Source organism: Pteropus medius, unplaced genomic scaffold (genome assembly GCF_902729225.1).
Source record: "Pteropus medius unplaced genomic scaffold, Ma_sr-lr_union100, whole genome shotgun sequence".
Taxonomy (NCBI): domain Eukaryota; kingdom Metazoa; phylum Chordata; class Mammalia; order Chiroptera; family Pteropodidae; genus Pteropus; species Pteropus medius.
In genome coordinates, this window is record NW_024354360.1 from 3,210,791 (window position 1) to 3,234,289 (window position 23,499).

The following is a 23,499-nucleotide window of genomic DNA, read 5'->3' on the forward strand; positions in this document are numbered from 1 at the left end:
GAATTAAAAGAGGGGTAAAAAATTGGCTAAAAGAAGCTCCCCAAACACACAAAAAATGTTATGGATTGAATTGTGTCATCTAAAAATCCATACGTTAAAACCCTAAACCTCAATGAAACTGTATTTGGAAATAGAAACTTTAAGGAGGTAAATAAGATTAATTGAGGTCATAAGAGTGGGGTCCTAATCTCTGAGAGAACTGGTGTCTTTCCAAGAAGAGGAAGAGACATTGGGGGAAGGGTGTACATAGAAAAGTCCATGTAAGGACACAGTACCAAGATGGCCATCTGTAATCCAAGGAGAAAGACCTCAGGAGGAATGAAACCTGCCAATACCTTGATCTTGAACTTCCAGCCTCCAAAACTGTGAGAAATAAATTTCTATTGTTTAAGCTGCCTAGTCTATAGTATTTGTTGTGGTAGCCTTAGAAGACAAGTGATGGGACCTTCAGAAAGGAAAAGAACAATGGAATGATGATATATAGAGCTGAACATAACAGGCTATTCTTCACCATTATAGTTTCTTTAATTATACTTTGTGTTTGAAGCCAAAATTACAACACCATTTAATATTGTGCTTAATGTATGTAATGGAAACACTTAAGAGAAAAAAATTGTATTTTAAAATTGGGAAGAGTAAAGGGATCTAAATGGAAGTGTTTTCTACACTTCACTCAAAGGAGTGAAACCCTGACACTGTAGGTGGTGATAAATTACAGAGGCATCAGGAAATACCCACAGCAACAACCAAAAAAACTATACAAAGCAGTGTACGAAAAATTATTCAATAAAAAAGAATCTAATGCTAAAAACGTTCAAGTAACTCACAAGAAAGGAAAAAGGGAAAAAACTCGGAAAAATGAGAAACAAGGGGACAGCTAGAAAACAAGTACTAAAATGGATTTAAGCTCTAACATGACAATAACTAATTTAAATGTAAGTAGTATAAATACACCAATTAAAAAATAGAAGTCAATTATTTGTCAGTAAAGTTAAAAAACTAAAAATAAAAAAAGATAAAGTGGATAACACACATGAATGATTATATGCAGTCTATAAGAAAATAACTTCAAAAGTAACAGCAATAGATAAGTAGAAAATATAAGGATGGAAAATATATGTCATTGAAATATGAATTAGAAAAAAGCAAGAGAGACTTAATAATAACATCTAATAAAATAAACTTCAGAGCAAAAAAAATTGTTAGGAACAAAAATGGATATAATAAAGGATCAATCAATCCACCAAGATATAGCAAATCCACAGTTTGCGGGCAACGCATAACAGAGTTTCAAAATACATGAAGCAAAAACTGATAAAGATGAAAAGAGAAATAGACAAATTCACAATCGTAGTCAAGGATCTCAAAAGTGAACTAAAAACAATTGATAGAACTACTAGAGATAAAATCAGCAAGGATATAGAGGAATGAACAAATACCACCAGCCTACTGGATTTGATATTTATAGAATACTCCAACCAACAAAAGCAGAATACACATTCCACTCAAGTTATCATGGAACACTCATCATGAAGACCATGTCCTAGGTCACACAACAAACTATAATCAATTTAAAAGAATTTAAATAATACAGAATATACTTTCTGACCATGATGAAATTAAATTACAAATCAATAACTGAAAGACAACCAAAAAATCTCCAAATAATTGGAAATTAAACAAAACACTTTTATTTTTATTTTTTTAAATTTATTTATTTTTATTATGGTAACATTGGTTAATGAAATCTAGTAAGTTTCAGGTGTACAATTCAACAGTAAGACATATATATATATCTTCTGCCTCATCTACCGCCTCCTTCTTCCCCCACCCCTTACCCTCCGGTAATCACTAGTCTATTTTCCATGCCCGGAAGTCTCTGTTTATTTGTCCTGTTTGCTTGTTGCTTTTAGGTTTATATCCTACGTATTAGCAATATTAAGTGGTTTTCAACTTTTTCTGTCTGGCTTATTTCGCTTAGCATGGTTATCTCGAGGTCCATCCATGTTGTCGCAAATAGCAGTATGTCATCTCTTCTTATGGCTTAGTAATGTTCCATTGTATATATGTACCACAGCTTCTTTAGCCATCTATTGTAGGATACTTCAGTTGCTTGATGTCCTAGCCACCATGAATAATGCTGCTATGAACATCAGTATGCAAATATCTTTATGGATATGAGTTTTCAAGTCTTTGGGGTAAATACCCAGAAGAGGGATTGCTGGATCATATGGTAGGTCAATTCTTAGTTTTTTGAGGAACCTCCATAGTGTTTTCCATAGTGGCTGTACAAATTTGCAGTCTCACCAGCAGTGTATGAGAATTCCTTATTCTCTGCATCCTCTCCAACAATTGTTATTATTTGTCATATTGATAACAGCTATTCTAATAGGTGTGAGATGGTTTCATATTGTGGTTTTGATTTGCATTTCCCTAATAGCTAGCAATGTTGAGCATCTTTTCATATGTTTGTTGGTCATTTGCATGTCTTCTTGGGAGAAGTGTCTGTTCAGGTCCTCTGCCCACTTTTAGTTTGGATTGTTGGTTTTTTTGTTGTTATTGAGTTGTATGAGTTCTTTATATATTTGGATATTAGGCCCTTATTGAAGGCATTGCTTGTAAAATATTTTCCCATTCGGATGGTTGACTCTTTACCTCGATGACAGTTTCTTTTGCTGAGCAGAAGCTTTTTAGTTTAATGTAGTCCCATTCATTTATTTTAGCTTTTACTTCCCTTGACATTGAAGCCAAATTCATAAAATCCTCTTTAAGTCCAAGGTCCTTCCTTGAGTTTAGTTCCTATGTTATCTTCTATGCATTTTATTGTTTCAGGTCTTATATTCAGGTCCTTAATCCATTTGAGTTAATTTTGGTGTGTGGTGATAGACAACAGTCTAGTTTCATTCTTTTGCAGGTGACCTTCCGGTTTTGCCAGCACCATTTATTGAAGAGGCTTTCTTTTCTCCACCGTATTTTTTGGCTCCTTTGTCTAGAATTATTTGCCCATATAAACATGGGTTTATTTCTAGACTTTCAAATCTGTTCTACTGGCTTGTGTTTCTGTTTTTCTGCCAATACAATGCTGTTTTGATTATTGTCACTTTGTGGTATAATTTGTACTCGGGCAGAGTGATGCCTCCAGCCTCATTCTTTTTTGTCAGGATAGCTTTGGCAATTTGGGGTCTTTTGTGCTTCCATACAAATCTGATGATTGTTGGTTCTATTTCTTTAAAAAATGCTGATGAGATTTTGATAGAGATTGCATTAAATCTGTATAATACTTTAGGTAATAAGGTCATTTAACTATGTTGATTCTTCTAATCTAAGAATACGGAATATCTTCCCATTTCTTTGTATCTTCTTCAAATTCTTTTAATAGGATCTTATAGTTTTCACATGTTTTGTTAGATTATTCCTAGATATTTTATTCTATTTGGTGTATTACAAAAGGAATTATTTTTTCCACTTTTTTTCTGATACTTCATTATTAGACTATAGGAACGCTATGGATTTTTGAACATTGATTTTGTATCCAGAAATTTTACTGTATTTGCTTGTTGTTTCTAGTAGTGTTCTTGTGGAGTCTTTAGGGTTTTTTATATAGAGAATCATGTCATCCACAAGTAATGACAGTTTGACTTCTTCATTTCCTATTTGGATGCCTTTTATATATTTCTCTTGTCTGATTGTACTTGCTAGGACCTCCAAATGTTATATCAAATTACAGTGGCTGTAGTAGACAGACTTGTCTTGTTCCTGATCTTAGAGAAAAGGTTTTTAGTTTTTTACCTTTAAGTATAATGTTGACTGAGGGTTTGTCAGATATGGCCTTTATTTTGTTAAGATACTTCCCTTCCATACCGATTTTGTTAAGTGTTTTGATCATAAATGGATGCTGTATCTTGTCAAAGGCTTTTTCTGCATCTATTGATATGATCATATGATTCTTATTTTCTAACTTGTTTATGTGGTATATCACATTAATTGATTTGCGTATGTTGAACCATCCCTGTACCCCTGGTATGAATTGATTGTGGTGTATGATCTTTTTAATATGTTGCTGTATTTGTTCGCTAGTATCTTATTTAGGATTTTTGCATCTGTGTTCATGAGGGATACTGGTTCATAGTTTCCTTTTTCTTTGTACCTTTATCAGGTTTTGGAATCAGGATATTATTGGGTTCATAAAATGAGTTAGGCAGTGTTGCCTCCTCTTCGATTTTTGGAAGAGTTTGAGGAGAAAAGGTATTGAATGTTCTTGAATGTTTGGTAGAATTCACTAGTAAAGCCATCTAGTCCTGAACTTTTACTTTTTGGTAGGTTTTTGATAATTGTTTCAATTTGCATACTGCTGATTGGTCTATTTAGATTTTCCATTCTTGATTCAGTCTAGGAAGGTTGTTTCTTTGTAAGTACTGGTTCATTTCTTCTAGGTTATTAAATTTGGTGTTATATACTTTTTCATAGTATTCTTGTATGAACCTTTGTATTTCTGCAGTGTCTGTCATCATTTCTCCTCTTTTATCTCTGATTTCATTTGTGTCCTCTTTTTTCTTTAGTGAGTCTAGCAAGGAGTTTGTTAATTATATTAACCTCAAAGAACCAGCTCTTTGTTGCATTTATTTTTTCCATTTTGTTTGTTTGTTTGTTTTGCTTTCAATATCATCTATTTCTGCTCTAATTTTGATTATTTCTTTCCTTCTGCTGACTTTAGGTTTCATTTGTTCTTCCTTTTCTAGTTTTTTAAGATTAAGCGTTAAGTTGTTTATTTGGGCTCGTTCTTGTTTTTGGAGTTAGGCCTGTCATGATATGAACTTTCTTCTTATGACCTCTTGCTGTCCCAAAAGTTTTGATATGTTGTAGTATCATTATCATTCATTTATATTTATCCCTTATCTCTCCTTTTATTTCTTCTCTGACCCAGTTATTCTTTTGTAACATGTTGTTTAATCTTTATGCATTTGTGGTTCTTCCTGCTTTCTTTTAACAGTTCATCTCCAGCTTCAAAGCATTATGATCAGAGATTATGGTTGATATGATTTCAACCCTCTTATATTTGTTAAAGCTATCTCCATGTCCCAGTATGTGGTCATTCCTAGAGAATGTTCCGTGTGTACTAGAGAAGAATGTATAAGCAGCTGTTTTGGGATGGAAGGTTCTATAAATGTCAATTATGTCAGTTGGTCTAATATGTCATTTAAGGATGTTATTTCCTTATTGATTTTCTGTTTGGATGATCTGTCCATATCCGACAGTGGGGTATTTAGGTCCCCTACTATGATAGTGTTTTGGTCTGTTTCTCTCTTTAGCTCTGTTAGTAAATGCTTACATATTTCAGGGATTCCTGATTGGGAGCATAAATATTAATAAATGTTATGTCTTCTGGGTACATGATTCCCTTTATCATTATGAAGTGTCCCTCAGTATCTTTCTTTACCTTTTTGATTTCGAAGTCGATTTCATCTGATATTAGTACCACTACTCCTGCTCTTCCTTGAATGTCATTTGGTTGAAATATCATTTTCCACCCTTTCACTTTGAGTCTATATTTGTCTTTGGAACTGAGGTGTGTCTTCTGGAGGCAGCAAATGGTTGGGTTTTGTTTTTTGATCCAATCCACAACTCTGTCCCTTTTTATTGGTGAGTTCGGTCCATTTACATTTAGGGTGATTATTGAATATGATATTTTCCTATAGCCATTTTATCTTTTGCTTTCTGGTAGGTTGGTGTTTCCAATGCTTCTTTGTCCATGTGTTTCTGTTTTTTTTAATTTTTGTTGTTTTTTTTTGTGTATTTTGCTTCTTGTCCTTCTGGTTTTAATGTTATACACTTCAGTTCTGAATCTTTGTCGTGTGGTTACCATTGCATATATGTAGAGGACTGTTACATATATGTGTGTATGTGTGTGTGTGTGTGTGTGTGTGTGTGTGTGTGTGTAGTAGTAGTAGTAGTAGTAGTAGTAGTAGTAGTAGTAGTCCATTTTCTTCTGCATGTGCCTTATCTCCATTCCCCTTTTCGAATTTGGATCTTTGAATCCTCCCCTTTTCTGTTATTCTTGTCCCTATGTATGCTGAATGTTCATTTGTATCTGACAATAGCAAATCTCTTCTTATTGTTTAAGCTTATAATGCCTGTTCTTAATAAGAGTTGCACTCCTCTACTTCTATCTGCTAGTCGCCTTACTCATAAATATGTACTTTTTTTGTCATTTTGTTTTAGGTGAGCTTAACCTTTTCAACATATCCTTTAATGCAGACCTCGTAGTGGAGAATGCCCTCAATATTTGTATGTCTGGAAAGGTCTTTATTTCTCCTTCATATCTAAAAGAGAGCTTTGCTGGATATATTATTTTTGGCTGGTAGTTTTTTTCATTTAATAGTTTGAATATTTGATTCTACTTCTTTCTTGCTTGTAGGGTTTGTGCTGAGAAGTCTGATGATAATCTAATGGATTTTCCTTTATAGGTTACCGTCATTTTTTCACTTGCTGCCCTGAGAATTCTTTAATACGATGTGTCTTGGAGAAGGCTTTTTTGGGTGAGATAATTGAGTGTTCTGTTGACTTCTTGAATTCCAAGTTCCAGCTCATTCCTTAGATTTGGGAAATGCTCATCCACTATTTGTCTAAAAATGCTTTCTAGTCTCTGCTCCTTTTCCTTGCCTTCGGTAATGCCCATTTTTCTTATGCTTCCTTTCCTGGTGGTATGAGCTTGTTCTTGTACGTCTCTTTCATTATTTTTCATTCTTTGGTTTCTCTTTTCTTCTTTCTGATTTATTTCTAGATTTCTGTCGTCGATATTGCTGATCCTTTCCTCCATTTGGTTCATTCTATTTCCCAGGCTTGCTATTTCACTCTTCATCTCTCTCAATGTGTTCTCGATCACCAGAGGTTCGATTTGGTTTTTTTAAGGGTTACAATCTCTTTGCTAAAAGACTCATTCAGCTGATCTAGTTGTTTTTTCAATTCCTGGAATTGTTGATATGAATTATTTTGGATCTCACTGAGTTTTTTCTGAATTCTCTGTCATTTACGTCTCATATTTCTATGTCTTTAGGCTTATTTTCTGAAGATTTTTCTCTTTCTTTCTGAGGTTCCTTGTCACCTTGGTTGTTGATGGTGTTTAATGGACTATTTCTCTGCCAGGGCATTAATGGAAGTATATTCTGTCTTTTCTTTCCTAGGAATATTTATTATATAAAGATCTCTCTTTAGTCTGTGGTTAAGAAGGCAATTTTTTTGTTTGTTTGTTTCCTATAGGTAGTGTCTAGGCCTCTTGGATTCTTGCTTTACATAAAGTCTTAAAAATGTCTTTTTTTTTCTTATAAATATTCAATCATGTTCAGTTTCTGTCAGTGTTAGTGACAGTTTCAGTAGCGTTTGCTCAGATTCCCCTGGGACTCTGTGGTGTTCGGTCTTGGAGGATATAGGGGGAGGTGCTCTCTGGGTTGAGGATGGGGGCTCAGCTCAGCCTCCTGTTTTGCAAATGTGGCTGATAATAATCAACTGTTGTTTCTCTGGCTGATAATAATCAACTGTTGTTTGTTGTCCTCACTCTTCTGCTTTCTGTCCTGATCCCTCAGCACTGCTCCTGCATGGAGCTCACAGGTCTCCCAGGCAGGGCTGTTCAGGAAACTTGCCAAAACTTCTCCTCTCCCCCACCTCCTACAGGGAGCTCCGGCTAGGAGAGGCAGCTTCTTTGTTTCTCCCAGTCTATTGCCTGACTATTGGGGTTGTGACTTGTGATAGCTCATATTTGCAGATCCCACATTCAGATGTGCTGGTATGCCAGTTGAGTGTTTTATTGTTGAATTTTAGATGTTCAGTTTATTGTTGTTTCAAGGGCTGATGAGGAAAGGTTTCAGCGGTGAGACACCCAGTTGAAAAATCGCATGAGGAGCTGACATGAGGACTAGACTGCAAGTCTTTATTATGGGGACAGCTTGACTTTATGTAGGTACAAGAACAATAGTGGCATTTGGCCACGCATGTCGGGTATAGCAAGCTGATTCATTTTTACATAAGCTGAGCACAGGTACACTACAGTGTCTTATGTGACATGCTAGATCTGGGGTCATGTCCTTAGCTGTGATCCTGAATTGCATCAGCCAGGCCTTGCCCTGGGACCCACAGATGCCCACTACCATTGTCACCATTTAATATTGTTCTGGAGATCCTGGACAATGCTGTAACAAAAGAAAAGTAAGAGGTATAATGAACATCTATCTAGGAGAAAAAAACACAAAAGGACCAACAAACAATTAGAACATATACATGAGTTCAGCAAGTTTTCCCGATCAACTTAAAAATATCAATGACCTTTCTCTACACCTGTAGTAACTGACTATAAATATAATAATAGATACCAACTACAATAACTAAAAGTATAAAATATTGAGGAATTACCCAAGAATCCAAAATCCCTCTATGGGAAAACTCAAAAAGTCTAATAATGGAGACCAAAAGTCTGAATAAATACAAAGACACCCCAAATTCTTAGGACAATTTAGTATTACAAGTAGTGATTTTTCCTAAATTAATCTATGAATGAAATGCAATACCAGTCAAAATTCCAGTTGGATATTTTTGAGGAACTCACTAAATTTATTTTTAAAATATATATGAAAGAATAAAAATCTATGAATAGTAAAGTCAATTTTAGAGAAAACAAAAGGGGAGAGTGTGTCCTTCCAGATTTAAGACATACTAAAATTTTTGTAAAGACATAGTAAACTTGGCACAAAAACAAATGAATAGACCAAGGGAACATGATAGCTTAGAGACCGACCCATGTTTGTATAAGACAATATAAGATAAATTATAAAAAATAATGGGGAAACAATAATTTATTTAGTGAGTGATTTGGGGAAAGTCTCACTATATAAAAAGAGTAAAAATAAAATTGGATACTTACCTCATCCCAGATATAGGAGTAGACTCTAGATGGGTTGAAAACCAAAATGTGAAAGATAAATAGCTGAAATCAGCAGAGAGCTAAGAGTGCTGAAAAGTCCTTAAACAAAACTTCAAAAGCACAAACTGTAAGGAAAAAATATCAATGGTTCTCATCACATAAAAATTCAGGCTAGTGTTCAATGAGACAGCTAAGATAAAGAGACAGATATTTAACAATGCAATTGCATGAAACTATAAGGGGTTATGACCTAGTGTAATCCAGGACCCCCTAGAAAAGTAAACAAGTGAAGGGTGGAATTCAAATAGAAAAATGGGGAAAGACTACGTACAAAATATTTTCAGAATAGGAGATCCTAATTACTGCTTGAGGTTGATAACCAAGGAAATAGGGGAATGATATTATTTAGACAAATGTTTGGTTCTCCAGGAGAAATAAGGAGAAAATGATTTAAGGGGTTGCTTCTTGAGATGCATGCGCTGAAGGTAGGAACAGTTGGGGTGGAAATCCTTCAATACGATTTAATTTCTTAACCATTTGCACATATTACTTTGTTGATATTTTTAAATTAAAAAAAAAAAGCACTAATGTCAAATGGCCTTATTTATATCTAAAAGTCCCTTGGTCTTTTAAAAAGTTAAAAAACATATCTTACTTAAGAGTCACCCAGTAATAATTACACCTGACCCTTGAACAACACAGGTTTAAACTGTGAGGGTCCACTTATATGTGAATTTCAAACGTCAACTATATTTTTCATCTGCAGGTGGGAACCCTTGGATGAGAATCCAAATATTGAAGGGACAACTGTAAGTTATACAAAGATTTCCAACTTTGTGGGGGTCGGCACCCCCAAACCCCACATTGTTCAAGGGTCAACTGTATATTGTAAATATTGCATAAGAATGAAAATTTAAAAATATAACTCCAAAAATGATGGCAACATATTATTCACAAAATAGAAGGATTCGAATAGTTATGGATAAGTGTTTGACAAATAAAAAACAGATCTAATAAATCTTATACCAATTAAATATGTTCCAGTTACTCTACAAGGCTTTTTTTAAAGCAGATTATAATATAAAAACACATTAAACAGAAAAGTTAGATTAAGAATGCAATAGACATGAAATATAACAGTGAAAGAGTGCATAGAATATAACCCAATACACTTTTATTTCTAAAGTGCTTTATAGTTTCCAAAGCATTTTTCTTTTAAATATGAATTTCATTTTTTAAAAAAACTGAAGCAAGTTTATTACTGAATTCTCAAGTAATGTCAGAAAATAATAAAGAAACTGCCATTTCCCAAAATTCAAGCACCTGGAAATAACTACCACTGACATTAGCTGAACATCAATCCGGATATCTTACTTTGGAGACAGATGTATATCACAGATAGACAGCTAACAATTTCAGGGTTCTTAGATATATATAATCAACAGAGAGAGAGATAGCACATTGAAAATGTGATCTTGCACCAGAGGCTCTGTGATTTGGTGGGCAGGCACATAGATGTGGAGCCAAACCGCATGGGTTCTTATCCAGATTCTACCTCTCACTGGCTGCATGATGTTGAACAAGTCACCTCTCTGTGCCTTAGTTTTCTCGACCATAAAATGTAGATATCAATAGTACCAACCTCACATGATTTTCGTGAGGATTAAAAAGTGCTCAGAACAGCATCTGGTACATTGTAAGCCTTCAATCAAGGAACATTTTTTACCTGGGTCTGATTTGAGGTGAAAAGGCATAGAAGGAACATAGGCAGGTGAGGGTAAGGATAGGAGGAAGGGCCTTTGCTGGTCTGAGCTCTGAGCACTCTTGCCATTTTGTCAGAGGTTCTAAGTAGAGGTTTATCTATCATTTGGGGAGGTGTTCTACTCTTCCAGGTCCCAGGCCGCTCCCTAAGGCTTTCAGGGAGCCTGTGAATGGGATGTCTCTTGTCTCTTCTAAAGCCCATTGTGAGTGGTTGAGGATGTTTGACAGATAATTGGGGGAGAATGTTTTAATTTCTTTGCTGGCTTTTACCTATATTTTCACCTTCTCCCCTTTTCATTTCATTCCCAGAATCGGCGGTCTCCTAGCACCCATTGCATCATCTGGTCCTAGAATCATGGTGAGGAAGGCAGGCCATGTACAACTGTTCCCATATTATTAACGAGAAATTAGCTGTCATGGAGGTAAATCCATGTGCTCAGGGCTGTATAGCAACTATGAGGAAGAGCTGGCATTGTGAGTCGATACCAAGAGCACATTGCTCTTGTCCTAGACATCTCCTTGCTCAGTGTCTGTGAGGGTCAGGTCCCATTGGTGCTGGGAGGACAAATATAAATAAATATAACCCTTCTACCCCCATGGACTTTCTACCCTAGTCTGTTTAGAAGGGGTTTCCATCCACATAGCTGGTGGCAGCATTGGACCTTTGTACCTGAGAGAGTTAATCTCCTCATCAACATGTTTGAAGGAGATACAGTGCAGATACACCATGTTGATTTTAAAATATGATAAGCTGATTCTAACATTCCTCTAGAAGAGAAAAAGTATAAGGATGACTGAGAACACTGTAAAAAAGAGAAGGATGGGACACTTATCCTATCAGATACAAAAATATATAGAAATTTATAATAGTTGGGAAATTTTAGTATTGGCCAAGAGAAGTCAAATAGCTAACCAAGTGATGATGAATCCATAGGAAGAAGTATTTAAAGGGGAAGGAATCCATAGGAAGAAGTATTTAAAGGGGAAAGAATAGCCTTCTTATGGTTCTGGGTGGGAACACCTTTATAAGCAGGACAAAACTTTCAGGCCGTAATGAAAGAGACTGGCAGATTTGACAACAGAAAAATTTGAAGCAGTTGTAAAGAGAAAGATATTAAGCTCAAGAACAGAAAGAAGAAAAATATATTTGTGATATACAGACGTACCTCATTTTATTGCATTTTACAAATATTGTGTTTTTACAAATCGAAGGTTTGTGGCAACCTTGTGTTGAACGAGTCTAACAGTGCCATTTTCCCAAGAAGCTCAGATGATGGTTAGCATTTTTTAATTGACGCGTGTACATTTTTTTAGATATAATGCTATTGAACACTTAATAGACTACAGTATAGTATAAAGGTAACTTTTATATGCACTAGAAAACCAAAAAAATTCATGTGACTTGCTTTATTGTAATATTAACTTTATTGTGGTGGTCTGGAACCGAGGTATGCCTATAGATACCTGATAAAATGTTTTTTGGTATCTATCAAAAGAAAGTCTTTGTAAACTCTTAGACTCAGATTCCAATTCTAGAAATCCACATCACAGAAACTCCTGCAGAGGCAAGCAAAATTACATGTTTAAGGATGTTCACTCCTGCATTTTTTGTTATAGGAAAAAAATAAGAAGCTTCAATGTCTACCAAAAAATTGGTCGAATAAATTGTAACACATTCAAACTACAGAATATTTAGCATGGAATAAAAGGAATGTTAAGTCAGAGCAATGCAATTGTTCTGTTTTTGTGTTTTAAAAAATCCATTTGAGAATATAGGTACACGTATAAATGCTTCTAAACCATTCTTGGGGGAACTCCAACAAACTGTGAAGAGAGATACCCTTGGGAAGGGAGTGGAATGGCATAGAAATAGGATTTTCAAGTTTTATTTTTCATGCCTTCTTATTGTTTGGATGTTTAATATGAATGTTTATCATTCATATAATTTAAAAAATATAAGCAATAGGAAAGCAAGTCTCCTTTGTCACCAGGGGTGAATAAGAACCTTGCGCCTTTATCTTAAGCTGAGAGTAAAACAAGCCAGAGGTCACCCAGGAGTTAGGGGACTGGAAACAGACATGTTGGAGCCCGGGGGCCACGCACACTCACAAGTCCCTTTCATGCTCAGCAGAGATTATGGGTTGTCAAGGACAGTATCAGGTTGCTCAGAGAAAGCCATCTATGATGGGGACCCAGGCCTGCCTGTGTGGAGGCAGCCTTTAGGGAGTCCTGGACTCCAGACCTCACTTCCTAGCTTGGAGCTTGTGAACTGAGAAAGAGCTGAGTTGTAAATACTTCTTATCTGGAAGGAGCTGGGAAAGCGATCAACACATCGCATTTTCCCCTTTCTCTTTTAGGGGCATTGGCTGACGATGCACTGGTGCCTGAAGACACATGCTAAGAATTGTTGACTTCAGCTGTAGCCCTCTGTGTGGGAGGCAGAAGGGTGGGCTTGGAATTTATCGTCAGGAGGTCTGGATTCTCAACACAACATCCAGGAAGCTGGTTCTAAGGCATGCATGTAAATTAAAGGGAATGGAAATATTATTTTTCTTGGAAGTCTTCAGTATTTGGGGTGGCTTCTGTAGAGCACTGAAGGAAAAATCATGAACCTGAATGTCATGGAAGTCACATGAGAGGAGAATGACTTCCTCCTGGGTCCCATAGGAGGTAAGCGATCTGTAGTTCTGTATGGAGTTCTTTTTGCCAACTTGTCTCTGTCATGTTATTATCATTAAAAGTGACAACATATAATAAGTATTTGCTACGTAATTTTAAGTACTTGCTTGCATAATTCTCACCATGGCTTTGTGGGCTTGGACATAATCATTCTCAATTTGCAGATGAAGAAACTGAGGCACAGAGGATTTAAGCCACTGTCCAGGCTCACATGGATGGTAAGTGGTGATGTGGGTCCTCATCTAGGTGAGTTGTCACTAAAACCTGCACTCCTCTGCACTGTGCATGAAACCCTCGGAGGCCTCCTGGGATGTTCCAGGGTCTGTGGAACAAATAAAGGTGAGAAGACAAAGTGTCCTTGCAGTAACACACAGCAGAGAGGGTGCCTCAAAAAAAGGGCATGGAAGTCATTGAGTAGGGTGGGATGGTATGGGGATCTGAGGGACAGATACTTTCTGCCAATATTAGTGACAATTGCAAGAATGAAGCCCAATAATTGAAGATTTCTGGCTGATGCATTATCATCAAATTGGGACATTGGTGGTGTGATAATTAAAGGGCCTCTGTGTGTATGGTAGTTCTTTCTCATTGACAGAGGTCTGTCTGGAGGCAAGTAGAATTTTGCAACTTGGCCTGAGTGAACACTATGAGAGCAGTCGGATTCAGATAATTCAGACAAATATAGTCCCTTCAGCTCAATCTTCTATTTCATAGGTAAGAACTTGTCCAGTGAGGAGCAGGGTCTCGTCCAAGGACTCACGACTATTGAATAAATGAGCTAGGACCAAGCTCTGCTCTCTAGCATTTTGTTCTCACATTTGCCTTGGTTCCCAGCTCTGCCTCTTCCAATTCTAGAGGCTGCTGGTGTTCCTTGGCTTGTTGGCTGAATCTCTCCAACCTCTGTCTACTTACTGCCCTCTTCTCTGGGATCATCTCTGTGTGTCTATGGGTCATCCATCTCCTTCTGCCTCCATTTTGTAAGAACACTTGAGATGGAATTTAGGGTAATAATTCAGGGTAATCTCATTTTGTAATTCAAGGTATATAATTCAGGGTAATCTCATCTTTATATCCTTAACTTAATAGCAGCCACACAGATCTCTTGTTCTAGATATGGTAACATTTACAACGTAAGGGATTAGGACTTGATTCTTTGGGTGGCTATCATTCAGCCTACTACAATATCTAATTCTTGGCAATATTTGTTGAAAAGACTATCTTTTCTCCCATTGAATTGTCTTGGCACTTTGTCGAAAATCAACTGACCATAAATATATGGGTTTATTTCTGAACTCTGTTCTATTGATATGTCCTTGAATCAGTATCAATCAGTATCATTGTCTTGCTAACTGTACTATTACAGTAAATTTTAAAATCAGGTAGAGTAGGTCCTCCAACTTTGTTCTCTTTGTTTAAAAAAATTGTTTTGCCTACTATAGGTCTTTGTATTTTCATATGAATTTTAGAATTGGCATTGGTTTCTACGTAACAGTCTGCTGGACTTTTGATAGGAATTGCATTGAATCTATAAATCAATTTGGGGAATCTTCCAACCTATGAACATGGAATGTCTCTCCACTTATTCAAATCCTAATTTCTCATAGCAATATTTCAGTTTTCAGTATATAAGTCTTACGCTTATTAAATTTATTTTTTATTATTCTTTTTAATGCTATTATGAATGGAATTGTTTTCTTAATTTCATTTCAGATTGTTCATTGGTAATATATAGAAATATAATTCATTTTTATATATTGATCTTATATCTGCCTATCTTGCTAAACATATATATTGCTTTAGAATTTTCTACGTATAGTGTCATGTCATCTGCAAAGAAGGGTATTTTTTACTTCTTCCTTTCCAATCCAGATGGCTGTAATTTTCTTTCCAATAAGGAAAAAAATGCTGATTGCACAGGCTAGATTCTCTGGTAAAATTTTGGATAAGAGTTAAGGCTTTTTGTGTCCATGTTCATGAGGGAAATTGTATGTAGTTTTCTTATAACTTGTATGCAGTTTTCTTATAATTTGTCTGGCTTCAGTATTAAGGTAATATTAACCTCAGAGAATGGAGACATGTTCCCATTTCTCCTGCTTTTCTGAAAGAAATTTGTAAGTGATTTGTATCACTTCTTTAAATAGAATTCACTAGTGAAATCATATGGATCTGGACATTTTTATGGGAAGATTTAAAATTAATTCAATTTCCTTACTTGTTATAGGTCTATTCAGATTTTCTATTTCTTTTAGTTTGTTTTGACAATTTGTGTCTTTCTTGGAGTTTGATTTAGTCATTTAAATTGTCTAATTTGTTGGCATAAATTTGTTTGTAATATTCCTTTATAATCCTTTTATTTCTGAAGAATTGGCGGTGATGATTTTGGTCCTGATTTTGGTAATTTGTGTCTTCTTTGTTATTTTCTTGGCCAGTTCAGCTAAGGATTTGCCAATTTTATTCATCTTTTCGAAGAAATAACTTTTGGTCTCATTATTTTTTAAAATTTATTTATTTAAATTAGTTTCAAGTATACAATACATTGGTTAGACATCTATATTGTTCATAAAACAATCCCCCCAATTGCTCCCTCCCTCCCCTGGCCCTCCACTTAGCCATCATATTAATGCTAACTGCATTCCCTGTGCCTTGCTCCCCATCCTGGTGTCCAACTATTAACGACTAATTTGTACTTCTTTAATCTTTCACCATTCCCAGCCCCCAACCCCCCTTCCTCTGTCACCAAATTGTTCACTCTATTTGTGAGTCTGTTTTTGATTAGTTCTTTTTGTTCCTTAGATTCCACATATCAGTGAAACCATATGGTATTTATCTTTCTCTGACTTATTTCACTCAGCATAAGAACCTCTAGGTCTATCCATATCATTGCAAATGGTAGGATTTCATTTTTTTAATGGCTGAGTAATATTCCATTGTACATATGAATCATAATTTCTTTATCCAATTGTCTGTTGATGGGCATTTAGGTTGCTTCCATATCTTGGCTATTGTATATTGTGCTGCCATGAATATTGAAGTGCATAGATCTTTACGAATTATTATTTTGGTTTTCTTTGGGTAAATACCCAGAAGTGCAATTGCTGAGTCAAAAGTATAACCATTTTTAATTTTTTGAGAAACCTCCATACTATTTTCCATAGCAGCTGTACCAATTTGCAATCCCACCAACAATGCACGAGGTTACCTTTTCTTTGCATCCTCGCCAACACCTGCCGTTTTTTGATTTATTGATGATAGCCATTCTGACAGGTATGAGGTGATATCTCATTATGGTTTTAATTTGCATTTCTCTGATGATTAGTGACCTTGAGCATCTTTTCATATGTCTGTTAGCCATCTGTATTTCCTCTTTGGAGAAGTATCTGTTCAGGTCTTCTGCCATTTTTTAATTGGATTGTTCTTTTGCTGCTGAGTTGTATAAGTTCTTTATAAATTTTGGATATTAACCCCTTATCAGATGTGTCATTAGCGAATATCTTCTCCCAGTCGGTTTTCTTTTTATTTTGTTGATGGTTTCTTTTGCTGTACAAAATGGTCTCATTAATTTATCTATTGTGTTCCTGTCTTCTATTCCATAGATTTCCTCTTTTATCTTTATTTCCTGTCTTAGGCTTGCTTTGAGTTTAGCTTATTCTTTTTCCAGTTTTTAAGGTAGAAGCTTAGGTTGATTTGAAACCTCTCTTCTTTTTTGATACAGGCATTTAAAGCTTAAATTCTTTTAACCACTGCGTTAGCTTGTGTTACATAAATTTTGATGTGTTGTATTTAATTCATTCAGTTGAGAACATTTAAAAATTTTCCTTTGTGATTCTTCCTTGATCCATGAGTTATTTAGAAGTATGCTGGTTAATTACCATATATATGGGTAACCTTACTTTCTTTCTGGTTGTTATTTACAGTGGGCTATTCAAATCTTTAACTATCATTGTTAAATTATTTATTTCTCCTTTCAATTATATCAGTTCTGCTTTATATATATTTAGGTCTCTTTTTAAGAAAATATATAATTGTGTTTTCTCTATGTATTGTTTTACCCTTTTATCATTCTGAAATGATATGCATATCACTTTTCATCTCTTTACTTTCTACTTGTGTCTTTGAATGTAAAGTATATCTTTCATATACATCATAGTTTTTTATTTTTATTTTTTTAAATTCAGCCTGCCAAACTCAGTCTTTCAAATGAAATGTTTAAACCATTCACATTCTAATGGAATTCTTAATATAGTTTTGGGCTTTTACTGTTTCATATTTTTATATCTTTGTTGCTCCTTTACTGCTTTATTTTCTGTTATTTTTTAGTTTACTGTTTTAATTATCCTAATTTTTGAGCTATTTTTAATACTTTGTGAGCTATTTTCTTATTTTTTGCTCTATTAATTACAATGAGCATTTTATCATAATCTACTTCAGAGTAATAGTTACCTAATTCTGATAACATATAAAGCTTTTCTATTTTTATTTCCCATTTCTTTGTGCTATTATTGCCATCTATATTATGTGTATGTTGTAAACTCCCCAAAAGCGGTGTTATAATCATTACACGATCATAACTTTTAATTGAATAAAGGGAAAAAATGGGAAATATATTTATAATTAAAAAAAATTTACCTGCATATTTATCATTTCTAGAGATCTTCATTTCTTCCTGTAGATTTGAGTTACTGTTTGGTGTCCCTTTTGTATTTAGCATCAACTTCCTTTAGTATTTCTTGTAAGGCCCATGTACTAGCAATGAATTCTTGCAGTTTTAGTTTTCTTAGGAATGTCTTTTTTTCTCTTTCATTTTTTGAAGGATAATTTTGCTGGATATATAATTCTTGGTTGACAGGTTTTTCTTCCAGGACTTCAAATATCTTTCCACTGCATTCTGGCTTCTGTTGTTTCCATTAAGTCAGCTGCTAATCATGCTGTTGCATGATGAGTCATTTTTATCTTGCTGCTTTCAAATCTGTCTTTCAACATTTTGACTATGGTCTGGCTGTGAATCTCTGTGTTTATGCTACTTTATATTTGTTGAGATTTTTGAAAGTGTAGATTAATTTTTAAAATAAAATTTAGGAAGTTTTTAGACATTATTTCTTCAAATATATTTTCTGCCCTGTTCTCTTTTTTTCCTCTCTTCTGACTCTCCCAGACACATATGTTGAAATGCTTGATCTTGCCCTAGAGGTGTCTGAGGCTCTATTCATTTTTTTCAATCATTATGTTCTTTCTTCTCCCTTGTGGGTTATTTTCAACTTATCAAGTTGTTGATCCTCTTTTGTATCCCTTAGTGAGTTTTTTCTTACTTTTTAACTCCAGAATTTTCATATCTCTTTTAAAACAAATTCTGAGATTTATTGATTCATTGTTAATTTTTATAAACATGGTTGAACATATTTGTAGTAACTGCCTTGACATCTTTGCTAAATGCAACGACATATGGTGGTGATCAAGATAGCTTCTATTGGCTGGTTTTTCTATTATGGGTCACACCTTTTTTGCAAACCTTATAACGTTTGAAATTAATTCATGCTTTCTAGTGTGTAATCAATATTTGCAAAATTGTTTGAGAATAAGGTTTTCTCTAATATCTGGTGTAAACTTGATGTATTGCTATATGACCTATCTTATTATGTTGCTTAGGTCATCTATAGCCTTTTTTCCTACTTGACATTTGTTGGACTAAAAGTCGAAACCTCCTACTCTTAAGTGTATTTCTACTTTCCCTTGAATCTCTATGGTATCTGTTTTGAGACTGTGGGTTGTGATATTTATTCATAACTGTTATATGATTTTGAATTGTGCCCTTTAGCAAAACATGCTTAATGCCTATTAGTCTGAATTCTACCTTGAAATATCAGAATTTCTATCTCTTTTGTTTCCATTTTTCTTTATGTTCAGACTTTCTGAGTAATTAAGTTTGGTTTGTTTCTTGTTTATAGCATAGAGTTGTATTTTGCTTTGCGGACCAATTTAAAAATTTTTCTTGGAGTGGGCATTAATTGAAAGCACATTTACTGGCATGATTTATGTTTGGTCTCAAATCATTCTATTCATTGTATTAACTGTGTATAAGGTGTTATAGTTTATTTTTCCTTGTATGAGGTTTAATTTATTTTGCTTAAAACAAAATCTATGAAGGTTTGTATTTGGCTATACTAATTATCTTTACACTCATAACTTCTTATAATGCCCTTAATCTTTTTTTTCTTAATCTTCTAGCATTTCCCTTGTTCTAAATATCCTGAACTCCCAATGTCTTCACAATGAGCTTGTTTGCATTTTTCCTCTCTCCCATATTAGTATCATCTTTGTCAGAATATATAACATTTACATATTATTTTTCCACTTGTCCCATCTTTAGTCTTGTATCTAATTATATTCATTGCTCATATCTATCTTTTTGATGGAATTTTCTGTTATTTCTGGATTACATGAGGCTGTCTCTGAGTAGATTCTTCAGGAAAGGCTCATGAACACAGTATTGAGCTCTAATTTTAAATTGTTTTTCTATAAACTTGTTACATGAAAGACCGCTATTCTGGATATAAAGTCCTTGATTCACTTTCATTTTTTGCCTTGGATCTCTTGAAAATGCTGCTTCACTTTTGTTTTGCTTTGTATGTTGATGCTGAGAAATAAATTTTTGTGTTCCATCATCCTTAAGCCTCCTACTCCATTCTCTTTATCAGGCAATAAGTAGGGAAATAAAGTTTAAGTACTCTCTACAGCAGAATCCATACTGTAAGTATGGGTTATGGTTGTTTGATGTCACCATATAGACAGTGTTTTAGGAAGATGGAGATAGATTTAGGTGGCCACGATTCTCCTCAAACATCTCTATCAATCATCTGGGACAAAGGTTTTATGTCCATAAGGAAAGATGACATCAGGTTCACACATCAGATTATTGTCTTATTTCATAGATTTTAAGACAAACCTTTCTCACTCACATTACTATCTGATATTGAAATGCATCTTACAATTGATAGCATATTACAGACAGCAGAGTTGTTTTCTTTAGTGGTACCTAACATAAACACACATGGTCAAGTTAGTGGGGTTCTGAATTGGAAGTACTGCTATCTTTTCTGACTTGATTTGCCTCAAATCTCCAATTTTTTTTGAGTTGAAACCTCACTGTAGACAATAAAAAGGGCGCAGTCATTTGTCTTCTTCCCCCGTGGGCAACTGTGCTGAGTGGAAATAGGCTCCCAATGATTCAAATGCTGCTTGCCACAGCCACTGCCTTTCTCAAGAGGATTATTCTAGTGCACCTCAGAACTAAGAGAAATTTGTAACTTGCTTCATATTTGAGAAGACTGTTTTTTCCTTGGCATTCTGCCTCATTTTTATACAAATTTATCATTTCTAGCAGATATTTTTGGTGTTGTACATTATTGGATTGTGGTCACTCCATAGTTTTAATAAAAAGACTTTATTTTTGTTTAAATTGTTGGTATGTTTCAAGGATTGAAGTTAAACAATGTGTGTTGTTCCACCATCTTTCCCAGGAACTTCCAATCCCTTTTGAAAAGTAGCAATAAACATGTAGATGTTGCAATTTTGACTTAGAAAGTATAAAAGCAGCTGAAAAGTTACTATCCTCATCCCTTTATAAAATAATGGTTCTGGTGTTTCTGTAGTTCTATGCAGCCAAGGTTTAAACTAGTAAGAACTTAGGAAACTTCAGATACTGTACACTGAAATACTAAGAAAATAAATTAATATTTTCAAATACCCCTCCCCACAAACAATACCACTCTAGATTTACAAAAGCAAGAGACTATTCTGTTGAATACATTACATACACAAATAGACTCATTATCGGGAATGTAGATTTATTTCATTAAAAATAAAACATTCATTCCCAGAGTACTGTATCCATTAAAGCAGCAGCAGCGATCACAAGGCACGTATATGAAATATCTCAAGCAAAATCGAAACCAAACATTAAAAAATGTGTTATTTAAAAAGATGGTGAACACAGATTATAAAAATGACATTTTTAAAAACAATTTTCTTCCTTTACCTTTAATATGATAGGAATAATGGTGTAATATTTATGCAACATCTTGTGGCACATATCACAAACATTTATACCACCTAACATGATTTGCTAAAGAAAAAACCGCTAAAGTACAGCTTAAAATGTTTATTTATAGTGCTTTACATTATTTTTTAGATATTTGGAATTAATAAGCTGAAAAGAAAAGAATTCTTTTCCTTAGCTTAGAAAAATCCTAGTTATATGTCCCTAGGCAAACCCACCATACAAAAGAGAAATATACTGAAGATATTCTAAAATACCGAGGACATGATTTATATTTGGGATCATCACAATAACCCTCTTTCCTAAAAACAGAGTAGAGGTCAACACATAATAAATGTAAAGGTCAATTATATTAAAATAAGATAGTATCTGATTTAAATTATTGCTCACATAGGAAGTATAATGACAAGTCTCCGGTTAGGGATGCTAAGATTAGCTGTTAGAAATTGTGTGCAATCAATATTTAGTGTATATAAAATTTCCAGGATTCAAATATCTTATAAAGTTTATAATAATTGCACAAAAAGTGTTCCGTTATATAGTAGCCACCATTGAGCTTCACACGATGAAGACTGTAAAAGATGTGGTTGAATTAGATCTTCAAGAATATATTTTGTGTCATCTATGCTGAAGTGTTCCTCTAAGCTGTAATGTTGTAGACAATTTTCTATGAAATCTTAAGGAGTGCTTAGAGAATCTTCACTAGCAGAAGGAGAGAAGATAAACTGAAGCTCCATTTTTTAAATAATGAAAACAAAAAAAAAAGAATAGAAAATACTCGTATAATAAAACATTTAAATAGTACTAAACAGCATGGTTTAAATATCAGTTATATGCTGTCATTAGTTTTCATTACAAAAAACAAACAAAAAAATCAAAATAAAAACAAAAAAAGAGTTCCTGGGCTTTTAGATGTGTTTTCTTTGTAAAAATAACCAGCATCTTTCTCAAGGTCGCACACCGAATCCACATCCACAGCATCTGGCAACAATGCAGGTAAAAGGCTCGCTCATTCCTAACAATACCGAGGCCTGTCTACATGTTGTGTGGCAGGGCAACCACCAGGCCCTGAGACAGACTATAGCAGGACAGCCTGGGCCACCTCCTTGATTGTGGATGCAGCTTTCTCCAGTTCTTCTTCTGTTTGTTCCACTGTGACCACAACCCTAATGCTGAGAAATAAAGGACACAAAAAATCCACCAGTCAGCTTGCCACGGGTTTTTGTGAATGAAGCTAATGGAACACAGCCCACTCAGTAGCTGACCTGTTGTCTACAGCTGTTTTCTCACTTCTATGTCAGGGTGAGGAAGTGTGGCAGGGACCCTGTGTCCTGTAAGCCTAAAACATTCATTACCAGGCCATTTACAGATGTTTGCCACTCCCCACTTAGACTGTTAGTATGTGTCTACTTGAAATAACCCTGCAGTGGGGCTCTGCCCAGGATGTGAGGAAACTTGGTCTTTTTAAATAATCTAATGCTTCAAGCAGTTATAGGCCCAAAACAAGAACTCTAATTTCTCAAATTAATGAATTGATTGCTCATATTTATAATTCAGTAAGTCATGTAGAAGTTCTATAATACTTTGGGGCAAGACGGACATTTTCAAATTTTCAGGAAATTGAAATGACAAGAAATAACAGCGTCTCAGGGCAATTCTACCTCTGTCTCTCTGCAAACATCTGCTTCATCCACTGGACACATTTACTGAGATGTACTGTGCTGGGCATGGAGCCCCAGGGCATAAAATAAACATGGCCCCTGTTCTCCCAACATATTGGATTATACTTCTGGATGTGTTAGAAATAAGAAAGCAGGATCTTTAGGGTGCTTCTGAGCTGCTGCTATAGTGGTCTTCCAGAATCTCGGCCTGGCCATCCATGTCTGGACAGCACTCTGACTCTGGTGCCCCTAGCTACTCCTGGGGCCTTCCCTAGGTTCCCTCTCACTGGTGCCTCTCAAGCTTGTGCTCTGGCTCCCGCTACACACCTGGAGGTCTCCATGCCACGGTATGCCCTGCTAAAAGGCTGATGCCCATGAGATCGTCTCACATATTCCATTTTCTGGGCTTGGCGTATGCATTATCTGCTGTCAGA

At 35.0% G+C, this 23,499-nt stretch overlaps 1 protein-coding gene across 3 annotated transcripts in view; it reads right to left on the minus strand.

Annotated features, from left to right (window-relative positions):
* Window positions 1-21,172: 21,172 nt before the first annotated feature.
* Window positions 21,173-23,499, minus strand: part of SPTLC1 (serine palmitoyltransferase long chain base subunit 1) — a 55,910-nt gene continuing 53,583 nt past the window's right edge. For all 3 annotated transcript variants that reach the window (XM_039852181.1, XM_039852179.1, XM_039852180.1), the window contains one exon: window positions 21,173-22,576. In XM_039852181.1, the coding sequence (XP_039708115.1) occupies window positions 22,483-22,576 (94 nt within the window). In that variant the 3' untranslated portion in view covers window positions 21,173-22,482. The remainder of the gene's footprint in view (window positions 22,577-23,499) is intronic.